Below are 16,932 nucleotides of genomic sequence, written 5' to 3'. Positions count from 1 at the left end.
TTCGAGGACAATATGCACAGGGCTTTGCTGACAAAAAGAACGCCCCTCAGCTAAATGTTTTGGACTGAGGAGGAAGCACAGGCTTTGAAGCTTGGGGGAGATTCTGTGTGTGGGGAGACATACTTGTGCATGTGGGAGAATAGATTTGCTTGTGAGCATCAACATAGGACGTTCATGATGAAAAAGGATTTCACTACGTGGGTTCTTGTGCATGACGCATACATGCGAGAGGGGATGTGTCTGTGGTGGCCAGTTATGTAGCATACAGACCCAATTTAAGTAATATCTTAAATATAGGAACAAGGGAGAAAAAAAATTACATCCAACGAGCGCTGAAAAGAAAACATTTCTTCACCTCAAGAGGTTCAGTATCAAAAATCCCCATTTGTTTTTTTATAAGTGGTGAAGTTGTTCCCATAGACCCATTCACTTGCTTTATTGTGCCCTGGTGTCATTTTACCCAAACAAATTTCCTTTCCCATCCCATGTAGTGCAAATTCAATTGAGTAAAGTGCCTCATTTGGATTTTGCTCACCCTTAGTCTTTATATGCCACTACTGTAAGTTTATAAATCTGTCATGTATGGCTAGAATAGAGTTTGGGTTTGTGTGTTTTATGGATTAATTCTTCAGAATTTTGCTTTTCACGATGATGAAATGAGATTCTCACATTGGAATAGAATCAAACTTTATCTCTTTCTGTGAGCCCCTCCTTGTGGCTAAACCACTTTACTACCTAATTTCACCTTTACAGAGTGCAGGATTTTTGAGATTTTGGATTCACCTGGTTGGTGCAAAAATATCTGCGTTATCTTCAGCGTTTATTTGGTGCTGCAACAAGAAGCTACTATTTGTGTCTTTGTGGGAGGTTTACAAGTAAAGTGCCAGTGTTGCCAGATCTTATGGCAGAAACAAGCAACCAGGTTGATAAAACAACCAGTTGTATAAACATTTCAAGAACCTAAAATCTGATATCACATTTCTTTATTTTAGACCTAAGGAAATATTCCAAACTAGTTTGATCTTTGTATTAGTTTCAAATTACCTTTAACTTTCTTGAACAAAAATTTTATTTAATATATAAATGTGTAATCACTATGACAGTAAACAACTGACCTAGTCATTGTGGGCAAAATAATAAAAACCTGTTAGAGTTAGTAACAGCTCTGTAACAGCTTTTACAGCATTTTATTAGTTCATTGTTGTCCTCACTGTGTGAATGAGAGATACCGCAGGTGTTTCCTCCCTGCACCTGTCAGACTTTACAATGAACACATACAAATTGTGTTTACATATTTATATACATGTTTATGTGCATATTGTTCATACTCACCCTGTCAGATCATATACTGTACATGTTATTACTTATTATTTGTGTGTGTTCTTTTTTATATCACCTGTGTGCTTCTGCTTACTGCACCTGTACTGGTGCAACAAAGCGGTTTCCCCACTGAGCAACTACGGTTTATTCTTATTACTATCTTTTTAAAATATTCTGGGGTTTTTTCTCCACGATTGTGGAATTTTTTTTCGGCCTTTTGTGCTGTAACAGACAAAATTTCACCCTGAGGCACAAATATACTATCTGTAATGTTAATTAAAAGCCACCTTCTGTCTTCATCACTCAGACTATTGCAAGTGGTGAAACTTTTGACCATTTAGTACCTTCTTGTATGCAACCTGTAGGAACTAGCCAAACAAAGCCCTCAGCAGCATTTTTTTTTTTACATTTGACTGTCAGAGGAGTCCTGAAAAGGACAAACTAAACAAATTTTGCTTTTAACATTTTATTCTGAAAGAAAAACAGAGGTGGATTCTAAACGAACTGTGCTTATTTTAAGCAAACCTGGCAACACTGGTGCCAAAAAATTTAGTTTAAAAATTGTTTTTTTTGCTAATTCATCGGTCATGTGTAAACACAGCATTTGCTCATAATTTGAGTTTGGGAGCTTTTAATGCTTGAATAATGATTGTTAGGCGATTTAACAATAAATAAATAAATAAAAATAACGGTTGGAAAAAAACATATTTCTCTGAAAATGGTCAAAATATGAACCAACAGGCGACTGTTGACAGTTGATCAACAAGACGGGAATCGTTAGTGACGTCACACAACCTGGCCAATAGCAGGCGTCGCAGTGACAGTTGCGACTCGCGAGCTCCAACAGCGACTCTTATCAAAACACAGGAACAGTTTTATTATTTTCCGTTCACCTACAAAGAGTAAATCGATATATAAATATAACAAAAATGAAGTCTCTTTGTTTAAAAAGTTACTGAACGACGCGCCACTGTTGTTTTTTCTTTTTCTAAACTTATTATTTTGATATCGACCTTTTTTTCCAGCATGGTGAGTTTGACCCCACACCCCCCTCCTACCTGCCCAGCAAATTTAGCTAATGCTTTATTTTCGTGCTCTTTGTCTCAGTGACAAGCGCCTAGTTATTTAGCAAGCCACAGGAACATTTGCTTTTGTCCACTTTGCCCTACAGAGACCGCGTGGATTAGGTGATTTAAACGGGCTTTAGTAAGTGCTGTGGATAAAATTAGACTCCTGCAGTGTTAGAGATCTCGTGTCAGTGAAGATCTGTTGAGCCCTGAGCAAGAAGCCAGGAAGAGCGTTGTCTGGGTCTATATGTAGACTGTTCCAAACATGTTTAAAAAGAACATCTGAAGTTAAGTTTTATACTGATTTTTAGGCCAAATTACTCAAATAAATAAATATACAAAAACTTTTTTTTTCTAGTAATGGTGATTTGATGAATTCATATGTTTTCACTCCCACTCCATAATGTGCAGTTAGAACATGACTCATCTGATTACCTGGTGATGTGTGCTGCAGGATGTGGAGAGCCCCCAGGCACTGTGCGACCTCTGCTTGGCTCAGGTGTGCAGCAGTTTAGATGTTTTGTGCAGCCTTCGAGCAGACGGCTCCATGAGCCTCATCTGGTCCCCGCTCTTCCCTCAGGAGATGGCCGACCAACTGCTGCACAAGATGACAACTAAAGGTACATAGGGAAACTAAAATCACTGCAGCTACCAAGCAAGAGGTTTTGTTTGGCAAGTTAAAATTATATATATATATATATAAACTCAGGTCATTAAAGTAATCAGACTGAAATCATACTGTAGCCTGCCGTTACAGTTAAAGTAAATCATCTATGACTTGAGGTTAATTGTTCTGTCTTTGCAAAAGTTAATTGAACTGCAAGATATTATTTTTATTCCAAAGTTAGTAAACGTATAATCAGATGATTTCTGAGTTCACAGTACACCAAGAGGTTACAGATTTCATTTTGTAAAACATTATTAAGTGATGTTTTTTTTATCCAACAACATCTTCTTATGTGCTCCACCCCCCCCCCCCCCCCCCCCCCCCCCCCCCCCCCAAGGGATATTGAATGACACAACTGTTGGGATTTTCCGAAACTCCAAAGAGCTCCGCCTGCGCAGAGCCTCCATCCGCTCCTGTCCGGTGTCGGCTGAGGCTTTCTGCCTGGCTATCTGCCCTCACCGGCTCCTGGAATTAGATGCCTCCTGGGTCTCTGGGGGTCTGACTGGTGCTAACATCATCTCAGGTCTGGCCTCTAGCCCAGAGTGTTGGACTAGTCTGCAGAGGTTGTCCCTCAATGGCTTACGTCTGGACTGGGGTTCTCTGGAAAATGCCAGTGTTGGCTTCAGCTCTCTGCAGGGCCTCAGGATGCTCCATCTTGCCAACACAGACCTGACAGATATTATCCTTGAGGATATTTGTTCTCTCCCTCACCTGGAGACTCTGGACATCTCCTGCAGTGCCGTCTCAAAGCTTACCGCCCTCCTTGAGTGCAAAAACAGCCTGAGATCCTTAATTGCCCACCGGCTGCGGCAGCTGGACATGTCGCCTGCTAGGTTGTTTTTTGTCTTTACCCAACTTGATGCTCTAAAGCATTTGGATTTTTCAGATGACCACTTTGCCGTCGATGACAGTGACGGAAGTGATGGAGATGAGACACTGCGGCAGCTTCTAGAGGGGAGTCCTCAGATCCTGCCTTCTCTTGTTTCTCTGGACATATCAGGGAGGAAGAGAATCAGTGAGGCTGCGATCAGAGTGTTTGTGGAGTCCAGGAGTGATCTCATCTTTTTGGGCCTTCTAGCCACTGGTCTCAGCTCCTGTCAAATCCTTTCCGCACAGAAAAACCTAAAAGTAAGCAAATATTACCGTCATCAAGCATATGGTTTTGGAGATATCTGAGAAATCAGAAAATGCTCTGGAATGAAATATGAGCTTGATTCTGTCAAAAGTTTCTCATTTATCTCAGACGTGAGGCTGCATTTGTATGCTCACTAAATATGGTCACTATATTTCCTGTTTTTCTAATTCTTCTCTGTGTGTGTGTGTGTTCAGGTAACCGGAGAGGCTAATGAGAACCAGGTGTGTGAGGCACTCAGAAGGTACAGAGAGCGGGAGTGTTTCGTACGAGAGGCCCTCATCCATCTCTATAGTCTAACCACTGACGCTGACAAACCACATCCAGACATGCTGAAGGTGTTGTGGCCTCAGTTTCTAACTCACTGCATTTTTCTTGCAGCACAGCACTTATGAATCAGAGTGACTCATATGTTTCATTTAGCAGAAACATATTTGGCAAGTATGCCAAAATATTTGAGGTTGTAGCTGTCAAATATATACAAATGCAATTTTTTTGTATATAATATAGAATTATGATTATTATGAAGCCAGTTACACACCTCATCTTTTTATACTGACAGGCAAACAAGAAGCAGGTGAAGTGATTTACTGAAACATAACTGGAAATACAACATATCAGGCAAAACAGAGTTTTTACAGTTAAAAAAATTGAAAGTCAATTCTTCAGCACAGTCTGAACCCTATTACCTAAACTTCCTTGCCATTTCTTTAAGTCTTTTTCAAAAATAGTTCTCCAGGCTTAAAGTAATTTCCAAAGCTGAGAAAACGCTTGTTCAATTTTCTTTCAAGGTGATACCACACCGCTTCAGTAATGTTGAGGTCCAGACTGTGGTAAGAATTTGTTACTCCATCAGACCTCTTACCACTAATTTCCTGTCCAGTTCTTGTATCATTCGGCATTTCTCAGGCTTTTGTACCTGGTTCACCCTTCCATAGAGATCTTTTCTGATAAAGCTTGAGTGAAGAGTAGATGGATTAACTGAAGGTCCATGCATCTCTCAGGTCCGATCTCAGGATTTGGGCACCACTGCTGAAAAGCGATGCAACAAAAAAGTTGCAAAGTGCTGTTTCTCAGCCTCAGGACACTGCAGGACATGATGGTTCCTGTAGATTTTTTAAAATCTGGCACTACTTATTTTGTCCTCCACTTTTCAGTTTTGCTAAAATGTTTTGAGGACACACTGCACCCAATGCTGAGATATGCCAAGTTTTCAGCTTTTTGGGAATTACCTTGTTGGTGCAGAAATATTATTTTCTATCTGTCAAACTGCGACATCTTTAGCATTTTTTTTTTTCATTTTATTTTATTATTTCTTTAATTGTATCTAAACGACACAATTCAAAATAACTCTTTCGCCACAATACCTTTAAATCCTTTGTGCTTATTTTAACGCTTGCATTGACATATTCATTGAATTACTTAACAAACAGATTCTTATAATAATGGACAGTTTTAAAGACTGGATTGAAAATGTGTGAAATGCAAAATAGAAAGAAATTCAAGGTGACTGGTAGAACCTGGCCGATTGATTGGCTAGCCAATTAAATCGGCCTATTTTAGCCCTTTTCAAAATGATCATAATCAGCCAGAGTTTTGCCCATTAAACACCCATATAGTCTTAATTACTCATAAAACAGTGAATGTTGTCAAATGTTGGAGTCGTACAGAATGATGTTGTTGCACTGTTTGTCCACTAGATGGAGCTCTGACTCCATTCAATCCTCACCCATCATTTTCACCGGGTGCGTGTGCGCCGCGTAACAGCTGCGCTGCAGCCTCCGCTGCTATTCGTGGCTGTTTCAGTCAATGGTTTGGTCCACACCTGGCACGCCGTGACACGTGTCAGAAGCTTCCCAGAAGCGCCTTGTCACGGCTCTCCGCTAAACTTACGCGCCAAATCTATTTTTGACGGAGCATATACCCAGAATGCATCAAACTCAGCCGTTCAGATATGGGCAGACAGGAAATCAGACACGGGAGCAGTGTAAAAACTTCTGGTATCTTTCAAAATAATAGCCCCTGTGCAGATTTGCTCTCGCTGAACCATGTAAACATTACGTCATTAATCGGTCGGGGGTCTCAGTGTTTTTTTGTTTATTTTTCCAACATGAATGACGAGACGTTTATCCTGGACGTGGAAAATCACAAGATTCTTTACATGATTACCAGCTGATTACCACTAATTAAGGAAATACTTTATTACAAACTGTGTTTAGTGCAGCCTGAATATGTCAAAGAGCTAATGTAGTTATGTTGGCTTATTTGCTAATCATGTTTATGAATAATCATAATCAGAGGGGATGCTTTCTGGAATTGACTTTGAAAACCCCTGAAACCTCTAAACAAAAGGAGACTGTGCCTTATTGTGTGCACATAATCAGCCTATAAATTATTGCTCACATACAAAAATGACAGTATTTCCTCTTCTTCCTCTGCAGGATGACATGCTGACCTTTTGAAAGAATGAGAGGCTGTAATTTAAATGCATCTCTAACCAGTTTGAGCTTATTTTGAACATACAACGCAGCTGCAGTTCAAATGGCCTGTGATCTGATGTGCTAATTACTGTTCTTAGCATTGATCTGAGACAGGACGTGGTGAGGCAGTTACATCCTTAGAGATAGATAGTACGATTCAGCTGCACAGCTAGTTGGGTCTGACAGTGTCAAATCAAGGCATGTGTAATAATGTCATGGATGTGTTATTTCCTGTAGTTGGTGGTGAGTGCGATGCAGAGCCACCCCAGCTCCCTACATGTCCATCTGGTGGCCACGGCGTGTGTGTTCAACCTGACCACTCAGGACCTGGCAGAAGCCATGCCCGTCAGCCTAATCAGCTCCACTGTTACCCAGCTGTTGCACACCATGAAGACCTTCCCAAACCACCAGCAGGTCAGGAGACAGTGTCTCAGCTTTCAGATCCATCATATTATGTTATGCAGCAGCAAAATGTAGCACACAATGGGACACACCAGCTTCTTAAACCGATATGTTTAATCAATTTATAAATTTTCTTCTTTGTTTCAGGTGCAAAAAAACTGTCTGCTGGCGCTCTGCAGTGACTACATCCTGCAGGAAGTTCCTTTTGACAAGTTAGTTATTTTCCTTCAGTTGTAATAAAACCTGCTAAGCCATGTAGCCGCAGAAAGAAGTTTTTTTATAGAGTCAGGATACGAACATAAGTTTTGTAACTTGTGTCTCCAGGTTTGTAACTTGTACACGTTTTATAACTCTGGATCTGTTATATCTATATTAAAATTGCAACAAAAACAACAGGTTACAAATCAAATCTACAAGAATGGATTAATTCTGCAAGTCAGAAAATTAAGGAAATTTTACTAGTTAGAAAATATAGCGACGCCTGCGACTGCTGTGCTGCTCCCCATGGTATCTGCCTCAAATGTCTATGCTATAGATCAAACTTACCCATCCAATTTGAGCTCTGTTTATCCCTTGCCATTTGCTCCACCCTTGCTGCCACTATTTCTGCTGCTGCCATGATCACTGCATATTGCCTGCTTTTGTTTTGAGCCCCTCAGCCACCCCTTAGCGGCCACCTGCAGGCTCCAGTTAAAAGAGAAAAATTTGTTCAGCATTCACTCCCATATTTAATTGATTAAAAGCAAACATGTTTGAGGAGTAATAAAATCAGAGACTAACCAAACTACAGTGCTGGATTTTTAAGTTAAAGCTTTAGCTGTCAACTTGAGAGTTGTCTGATTGACTGAAATACAAGTAAATTTTACAAGTAAGAAGTGTTTTGACTTGTATTTTCAGAGTACTGATTTGTACCTGTACTTGCTGGTATACTTTCAAATATGGAGATACAAGTAAGAAAATGTATATGCCTAATACTCTATGTACTTTGTCTCAAGGTTTCAGTAAAAACCTGACCTTATATTTCCCCCAAAGTTAAGTCTGTGCATTACTGCCATATATTTTACTGTCTTGTGTTCCCCACACTGTCATCATGATTCAGGTATTTAGCAGCCGTGCTGGTTATTAACTGGCTGAGCAGCCACGAGGATCCGACCCTCCAGAGGATGGCGGTGGCTGTCATCTCCATTTTGGTGGCAAAGGTTAAGACTCTGCTCGCTTACTGTGCATTAGTACAATACTATGGCACCTCATAGTCCCACTTATTGAAAGCTAATGCATCTCTGTGACACTTATTTCTACAGTCAACTCAATGCTTCTGTTAAGTGAAGATAAATGTGAACAATTTTTCTGTGATGACGCGATGAAACAAGGAGAATAATTTAAATGAAAAGCTCATCAGTTTGCTTTATGTGCAGTTGTCCACAGAGGAGACAGCACAGCTCAGCAAAGACGTCTCTTTCATGAAGGTAGATGAACATACTCAGCGTGTTTCATTTAAAAAAATACTCCATCCCCAGATTAACTCTGAATAAACACAGATGTGTCTCTAGTTACCAGTCTCTTTTACACTAATATTTATTTTCACCCACCTGTATGTTGTCAGTGGGACTCTATTACACCACTTTTTCATCTCACTATACCATCTCTTATTTCTTCAGTCACCTCTTTTTGTTAGCTTGTTTTGGCTCATTTTTCCTTGTCCTCCTCATCCTCTCCCTTGTTTTCTCTCTGTTTTTCCTGTCTAACAGCAGCTGCTGGCTATCGTGCAGCAGAAAGCCATGGTGGGAGTTGTGGACTCCACTCTGAAGTTTGCCCTCAGTGCTCTGTGGAACCTGACAGATGAGATGCCCACAGCAGCCCGCAACTTTATCGAGTGCCAGGGCTTGGAGCTGTACGAGGAGGTTCTGGAGGTTAGGAACGAAAAAAAAAATGCATGACAGATGTATCACTACAGAAATATTCTCTCATGTAGTGACCTAAACAGTTTTCCTGTTTTTTTTTGCATTTGCAGTCCTACTACAATGAACCCACTGTTCAGCAGAAAGTTCTCGGCCTTTTGGTGAGTGCAGTGTGCATAGATGTGATGCTTTAAGAGGTATTTTATACTTTTATTATGTCAAAAGAAACATAGACTTTCTTCCTGTGCTGTAGAACAACATAGCAGAGGTGGAGGAGCTGCAGGCTGATATGATGGATGAGGATCTTATGGAGCACATCCTCAGTCTCCTGCAGGACTCCCATGTGGAGGTGGGAGTCCGTTACTTTGCAGGAGGGATTCTGGCACAGCTTGCATCCAGGGCAGAGGCCTGGACTCTGGACGATGACCTGCTCACCACTGTGCTGAAGCAGCTGGTGTGTGTTTTGACTGCTTATGGTCTTATAATAGACAATAAAATCCACCCGCTGCTCCTTCAAATGGGCCTTTTTTTGTCTTTGCAGCATGAGTCGATAAAAACATGGACCCATCTCGAGAGAGAAATGGTGTCTTACCGGTGAGAGGAAGCGTTATCTGCAATGCTTTTGCTCATTCTCTCTGGCTTTAAATGCCAGCTACATGTTGCATAACCCTTTATTAAAATGTTTCCCATCAATTATTTATCCTGTGGTCTCTCCACAGCTCTTACGTAACATTTTTCACGGTTTATGCTGATTTAATATATCTAATAAATGCCACTGTTCATCTGGATATCTGCTGAAGAGAAAAAGAGAAATAATATAATGGCAAGAGAAAGATGCTTGGCTATATTCAGTTGTTTTCTGTGAGCAATAATTATGCCGATGTTGTAGAAAATGGCCATCTGGTTCAAACAAAAGGTCCTGAATGTAAATTTGCACTTTTGTCCTCATTAAATGTTTCGTTGTCTCATTTGTTTTGTGATGCTTTCATTCCAGGTCATTCCGTCCATTTTGCCCTCTGCTTCAACCCCGCCAGGCTTCAGGAGTGCAGCTGTGGGCAGTATGGGCCATACATCTGGTCTGCAGTCAAAACAGTAAGACATTCAAACAATTCAGTGGAGACCCAGGAGCAGTGTGGCTATTAAGTGGATCTACAGCTCGCTGTTTGTCTTTCACGTCAGTCTTAAAACCATTTTCATGTAAAACTGAGCAGACTACAACTCTGTCTTATATATTTTAATGCATTTATGTACATTAATGTTGCATAGTTTCTCATGGTCTGATCTTTGTCTGGTCTATTAGCAGTGAGGGCATGTGTGGGTTTGGAATTATCACTTTATCTCTTCTCCATCCTCCAGTTTCACATTACAGCAGCATGCTGGAGAAGGAGGGCCTGACTGAACTGCTGAAAGCTTTGGCTGCACACCCTGACACACACAGCGACATTAAAGGGCTATCAGGCAGCATCCTGTCTATGGTGGAAGAGCAGCGGAGTTGCTCAGGAGCAACAGAGCCTCATAAATCTTGACAAAAGTTCATTTTATTTGATTTAATGTTTTTATTTAACTCTTTGTCAAATGTGCTAAACATACAGCTGCAGATTAAGCAGATGCAGCAGTAAAACTGCAGATATTTCGAATTTATGTTAGTAGAATAGGTTATGTACTATGTACAGAATATTCTTTATGTGAGTAATATGTTGATTTAGCTTGAAACATATTATTCTTAACCTTTTAAGGCATGACCAATGGAAAAATGGTAAGAAAAGTAAATTTTGTTTTATATGAGGTCTTTATTTGGCCCCCTTTAACAAAATGTAACAAAAAATTTGTTTAAATAGATATTTACCATGTATTACCATGTGATGTGTCAAAATTATTATAGTGTAATATTCTGCTTCCTGGTATCTATTAGGGGACAAGTATCAGATTGTGTTCAACAGGATTTATACCATAAAGTGATGAAAAAGACTCAGAAACTGTATGTATCAAATATGTCAGGTTGGGCTCTGTAGGGTTAATAGGCAGTTGTTTGTGAGGCCAAAATTAGTTATAACTCTTGTAAGGTTCCAACACCTGCCACTAGAGGGCACTTTAGTATTGTAGCTCTGGGTCTGGTAAGCGCTGAATATGTTTGTGTAAATTATTCAGACTTTTAAGCATATAGACTAAAAACCATGTGTTATTAAAGGGAAATGAGCATGAAGCTGAAAAATATGTACCCACTCCACTCTTTTCTCTCTCCTCTCCTTCTTTCACCACCACCACCACCCCACAATCTGGTATCCTACATGCAGAATCCATTATATTTTATGTAATGCAGCTGGAAGACAGAACTGCTCCAGAGTGTCTATTATAAGTAAGCCTATTTATAAATCCTTTTGAAAACTGGATTAACAAGCTGACATAAATATTTGAGTTGCACCGCCATCTTAAACTTTTGAGTTTCAAATCCCCTTGGCACACCCCTTCTTTTTTTTTTTTTTTTTTTTTTTGTTTGTTTCAAATCCCTTGAGGGAATTTAAAGGGGGTCTATAAAATAGATTACTCCTTGTCATGCTTGTGATTCACCCAGGTTTATCATTTCCTCAACAAATCTAAAAGCTGCCGAGTCTGGTCAAGGGTCAGCAGTTAACACCGGCTCACCCACTAGACATAAGACAGTCCGGTAGGATTAAAGGTCAAGTACCCTGTAGAAAACATGGTGTACTATTACCTGGCGAAGTGTGGGAAAGCAACTCTGTTTTACATGGGCCCTGCATGCAGCATGGTGATGTAGCATGTGTACTTTTACCATGTTTAAATAAACATGCTATTACCATAAATATTGTATGGGAACTCTACACTGATCTCTCCTGAATACATGGAAAAGAAGGCATTGGAGTCGAGTTGGGTGCACTGTGGTAATTGAGTTTTACGTTTCTACATTTGGTTCACAGAACTGATCAATATTGAAGTGACACATGAGAGCAGCATTATCAAGAGGACAAAGGAAGTAATCCAAAGAAGGAAAGAATTGTAGGGACAGTTTAGATTCAATATTTAAGGTTGTGCTTATCTATCTTTAAGACATGAGGAAATGGGTGAAAAAGCGACTTTATGCAGTTTGTAATAGTAGTTTTGCACAAACTGGAGCATTGGAAACCAACTTATAAAATCTAAAGTGAAACATCACAATCAACGGTTTGCAAGGTTATGTGATGGACTGTTTTGGTTTTGCCTGGAGTAGTCTACTGTTTGTAAACCAGTCAGTCACAACAGTAAAACCAGATGCATGTAACTGCAGATTCCCCAAGTTCAGTTCAATAATCACGTGAGGACTCTGCAGATATTCTGTGGTGTCTGGCGCCAGGCTGTTGGCAGAGGATCATTTGGGTCTGGTTGGTTGCTGGATGGGGACTCTGTACTTCTGTGAGTTGTTCCTAAAGCTGCTGGGGAGATTTTTGCACGCATTGTCTGGCTGTTATTAAGTGTGTTTAGGATGATCATGGCTTGGTGCGTAGAATGGTCTTTCTCCAATTGGAGTTTGGTGGTTTGGTCTCCAGGCCTTTGTTGCCTTGGACTGATATGAAATTGGAAATAAAAAGGGCAATATATATACTCACTGGCCACTTTATTAGGTACACTTAATTCTTTATTAGTACCAGGTTTGCCCCTCCTTTACCTTCAGAACTGCCTTAATTCTTTATGTCATAGATTAAACAAGGTGTTGGAAACCTTCCTCAGAGGTTTTTCTCCATATTGACATGTCAGCATCACACAGTTGCTGCAGGTTTGTCGGCTGCATCCATGATGAGAATCTCCCGTTCCACCACATCCCAAAGCTGCTCTACTGGACTGAGATCTGGTGACTGTGGAGGCCGTTGGAGTCCAGTGAACTCATTTTCATGTTCTAGAAAGCAGGTGGAGATGATCTGAGCTTTGTGACATGGTGCATTATCCTGCTGGAAGTAGCATCAGAAGATGCTCCACTGTGGTCATAAAGGGATGGACATGGTCAGCAACAATACTCAGGTAGGCTGTGGTGTTAAAATTATGCTCAATTGTTTCTAAGGCTGTGAAGAAAATATTCCCCACACCATTACACCCCCACCTGTGTGAACCATTGATTAAAGGCAGGATCCATGTCTTTATGTTGTTTCCACCTAATTCTGAGACTACCATCTGAATGTGGAGCTGAAATGGAGACTCATCAGACCAGACAATGTTTTTTTTTCTGGTGAGTCTGTGTGAATTTTAGCCTCAGTTTCCTGTTCTTAGCTGACAGGAGGCACCCGGTGTGGTCTTCTGCTGCTGTAGCCCATCTGCTTCAAGGTTGGACGTGTGGTGTGTTCAGAGATGCTATTTTGCAGACCTTGGTAGGAACTAGTGCCTTTTTGACTTCCTGTTGCCTTTCTATCATCCCCAACCAGTCTGTCCATCAACAAGACATCAACAAGACATTTTGATCCGGACAACTGAATATTTTCTTTTTCAGACAAACCCTAGTAAACCATAGAGACGGTTGTGTGTGTAAATCTAAGTAGATCAGTTGTTTCAGATAAAGTCCACTCCTGAGAAGACCACCCACAACCACACCACATTGAAAGTCACTTAAATCCTTTTTACTCTTCTTTCTGATGCTCAGAACTTCAGCAAATCATCTTGACCATGTCAACATCACTAAATGTTTTAAGTTGCTGCCATGTGATTGGCTACTTAGATATTTGTGTTAAGTAATTGAAATAGGTGTGCCTGATAAAGAGATCCGTGAGTGTGTAGAATGGATACACTACAATAAATAGTAAACAAGATTCAAAGGCACTATACAAATGCAGACCATTTTACCTTTGAATGCAACTGGACAGACAAAGGAAACAGCATTGAGTGACATGCCTTAGTGGCACTTCTCTGGTCTCATTATATCAAACCCATCACATATTAGATAATCGCTCCCTGGCTGAGGCCTGGTGGAAATCTGTTCAAGCTTAGCAAGAAACTGTATAATCAGATAATAATGCCAAACTATTCTGTTAGAGAGACAGAGACTGGAAAACAGCTAAATATAAACATGACTAAAGGAAAATTACAGGTGCAAAAATAGCACTAATGACTAGAAATAGAGAAAGGGAGGGGGGTAAATAAAGCAAGGAAGGAATAAAGAGAAACATGCTGGAGATAAGAGGAATAGGGTGGGTCAAAGGAAACTGAAAGCCCCTGTCATGCTGCACAAATGCTTGTGCAAAAATACCACCAGACCAACTTGCAAATTCACTGTCTCAGTTTGAAATATCATTGTGCTGTTTTTGAGTAGGAGCTTAGTGCGAATGAGCATCTCGTTATCTCACTTGTGCAGCCAGCTCTACGGGATTAAAACAACAGTGAACTGGTCTGGGTTTCCAGAATACACTAATGCACAACGGCACAAATCTCCAGCTCTGAATGTGTGTGTGTGTGTGTGTTTGTGTGTGTGTGTGTGCCTTTTCACTTGCATGCAGGAGTTCCTGCAGTGCATATGTGTGTCAGTGTAGGTTTTTTTTTGTTTTTTTTCTATTTATTTGGAAGACAATTAGGCACCAGCTAACCTTCTAAACAGTAAAAGAAGGAAAAACACATTCAAAGAGCAGAAGAGCAGGAGGAGAAACTGAGAGACAAGAAAAAAAAAAAAGAAAAAACACTTCTCCAGGCACTGTTATGCACAAAAGGACACACCATCTCCTCTTAAATGACCTTTTTATTGCTGGGGAAGGATACAGAGATGGCAGGCCTCTGAGCCTGCGTGCAGATATGTTAAAGCAGACTATCCTGCCCTCTGCCTCATGCAGGGCTTTACTCTTAACCATCAATCAACAGCCATGTTATAAGTAGTTTAATAGGAAAACATACAGTATGTGATAGTGTAATTTCAGTTGTAGAAAACAAATATCTGATGGTAATGCAGTGTGATTACAGTGGAGAAAGTAAGGGAATAAATGGAGAAATCTGAACAAGAAAATGTTCCAGCTGCCTTTGTGCTCATTCTTTTCACTCTTTATTTTCTTACACACACTCAAACTAAACTTAATGACAAATGAGGGTAGAAAACAGGAAACATTACACACTTGCTGTTTATACAGGCAAGCATATTCACCTCAGTATGATGTAAGGTGCAAGCGTTTACTGTTTGTTCTAGTTTTAGAGAAAATAATGTCCCAGTTGACTGGCTGTATGGGAGGATGGAGTCTGCTAACTGTAATTTTGTGCTGTCATCCATATGAGGTGGAGATTAATGATGAAATTTCTATGAAATAATTGAAACTGACAAACCCAGTTTCCAAGCAGCAGTTGCTTGAATGTATCCCTCATCTCTTATTTTGGTGTACATCATTTCACTGCTTCACTAATAGACGCATTTTTCCTGTTCACTATGTGTGTGTGTGTGTGTTTTTATGTCGTGGTGGGGACTAGAAATGGGCAGGATACCCAATGATGAGGACCTCCTGTTAACATGGGGATCGAAAATTTGTCTCATCACTGCCTCAAAATAATTTTTATGGGGGTTAAGACTGTGTTTTAGGAGTTAGATTTAGAGGAAAGGGTTAGAGTAAGGCAATCCATTATGATGACTATGATTAGAATAAGAAGCTGTGGGCTGTGTTGTGTCAATCAAGTGTCCCCATAGTAACATAAAAACAAATGTGTGTTTGTGAGCGTTTTTTATTAAATGTGTCAGCAGGCTATTATGGTCGGTTAGAGCCACTGTTACTTGATGTCACATCTCCCATCTGCGGGCATTTTAAAGTGGCCAGTCTGCCTTCAGCTCAGTTGATGCACACAATGGAGCAAACGTATGAGTTTTAACACCCACAGGCAGGAAATAGGGCTGCAGGAGCCTTTGAATCCAATAGCTGTTTGCAATTCCTTGTCTATTCACTGAACTGGCACACAGCCACAGCTGTGCTACTGATGTGACCATTGCCAGCTGGGTTCGTTTCTGTCCTAGACTGCATCCTAACAACAAATCCAGTTTGATGGGACACATACAAATGGAAACAAATATACATTCTCAAGATTTATCCTGTCTGAGCAACCATCTTGAACATTTTAGGCAATAAATATATTTGCTTTGTTTTGTAACAGTTCAGTAACAGGATTGTTGTCACAAATATTTGAATATCAAATATGAGTATTCCTGCTCTTCGCTAACCCCAGGTTTTCATGCAACATCATAACAGAGGTGCATGCACAGCCAGAGGGCAGAAAGCCACCCAATTTATTTGGCAGAAACAAGATCCTAAACTGAGATGACAGGATATTTATTTTTGCTAATTGCCTAATACAGGGATCCCCAACTCAGGTCCTCTAGACCAACTGTCCTGCAGGTCTCTGTAGTGCTCACTTGTGTCTCAAAATGCAAAATTCTGGTCCAATAGGACTCATGAAAGTATGGTACAGTATGGTACAAGGACTCTAACTAATGAAAGCTTAAAACATGCTTTTTACAGTGATAAATCCAGCATAGACTGCTTGGCATTTCTTGTTATTTGTATAGTGACTGTAAAATAACTATATTTTTTAATGCCAACTCTGGTTTGTCCCCTCCTTGCATGTTATAGATGGGTTTCTTTTTATAAAAAAAAAACATCTATAACCACATTTTAAAACATATTTTTACAGCAGCCATACACATAGACTGAAAAGTGCTGTTACGAATAATTTTGTTTCCTTTTGATGAAGCTAGTTTTGATGTTAGCTTCTAGCATAGTTTTATGCTTCTTAAAAGATAATGGGCTGCTTGCTGCAGCTTTATAAATAGCATGAAGACATGGGAGTAGCATAATTGACTTTATCTAAGAAAAGCACCATTACTTAAAGAATTTAATTAAATGTAAAAGTAAAACTTGTTTTGATATATAGCTACAGTGGGATACATATGGGATAAACTTTGTGCCACTAGGGAGCGAATCTGAATTCTTTATATTTGAATTTGAATCATTCAATTTGAATCTGA

The 16,932-nt window shown here is 40.0% G+C and overlaps 2 protein-coding genes and 1 long non-coding RNA gene across 6 annotated transcripts in view; 1 reads left to right on the top strand and 2 right to left on the bottom strand.

The window, feature by feature from the left end:
• The window catches only part of LOC121643901 (angiopoietin-related protein 1-like), a 20,790-nt gene extending 17,881 nt beyond the window's left edge, over positions 1 to 2,909 (bottom strand). For both annotated transcript variants that reach the window (XM_041991502.1, XM_041991501.1), the window contains exon 1: positions 2,823 to 2,909. The gene's annotated coding sequence lies outside the window, so the exon portion shown is untranslated. The remainder of the gene's footprint in view (positions 1 to 2,822) is intronic.
• LOC121643896 (protein zyg-11 homolog) lies at positions 2,173 to 10,561 on the top strand. 3 transcript variants are annotated; one of them, XM_041991494.1, is made up of 14 exons: positions 2,173 to 2,349; positions 2,842 to 3,007; positions 3,578 to 4,182; positions 4,384 to 4,524; positions 6,904 to 7,080; positions 7,216 to 7,280; positions 8,168 to 8,267; positions 8,484 to 8,534; positions 8,817 to 8,978; positions 9,080 to 9,127; positions 9,220 to 9,420; positions 9,508 to 9,560; positions 9,961 to 10,058; positions 10,323 to 10,561. In XM_041991494.1, the coding sequence occupies exons 1-14, from the start codon at positions 2,347 to 2,349 to the stop codon at positions 10,490 to 10,492; spliced, it is 2,040 nt and encodes a 679-aa protein (XP_041847428.1). In that variant the 5' UTR covers positions 2,173 to 2,346; the 3' UTR covers positions 10,493 to 10,561. The 3 variants fall into 3 exon arrangements, with proteins under 3 accessions (XP_041847428.1, XP_041847426.1, XP_041847427.1); XM_041991492.1 differs by having other exon boundaries at positions 3,392 to 4,182; XM_041991493.1 differs by lacking the exon at positions 2,173 to 2,349 and adding an exon at positions 2,472 to 2,526 and having other exon boundaries at positions 3,392 to 4,182.
• LOC121643914 lies at positions 6,196 to 16,932 on the bottom strand. Its single transcript, XR_006011189.1, has 3 exons — positions 16,853 to 16,932; positions 16,446 to 16,447; positions 6,196 to 6,208 (listed from the first exon to the last, which is right to left on the bottom strand). It is a non-coding gene; the product is annotated as an uncharacterized LOC121643914 (long non-coding RNA).

Source organism: Melanotaenia boesemani, chromosome 8, assembly GCF_017639745.1.
Source record: "Melanotaenia boesemani isolate fMelBoe1 chromosome 8, fMelBoe1.pri, whole genome shotgun sequence".
Lineage (NCBI taxonomy): Eukaryota > Metazoa > Chordata > Actinopteri > Atheriniformes > Melanotaeniidae > Melanotaenia > Melanotaenia boesemani.
The sequence above is the reverse complement of the archived record's forward strand: the minus strand, read 5'-3'. Positions and strand labels throughout refer to the sequence as shown.

Bases quoted from the DNA above. Each gene is read 5' to 3' on its own strand.
- LOC121643896 (XM_041991492.1), top strand. The intron at 4,183-4,383 runs GTAAGCAAATAT...GTGTGTGTTCAG, and splicing joins CCGCACAGAAAAACCTAAAA to GTAACCGGAGAGGCTAATGA. The intron at 9,421-9,507 runs GTGTGTGTTTTG...TTGTCTTTGCAG, and splicing joins CCACTGTGCTGAAGCAGCTG to CATGAGTCGATAAAAACATG.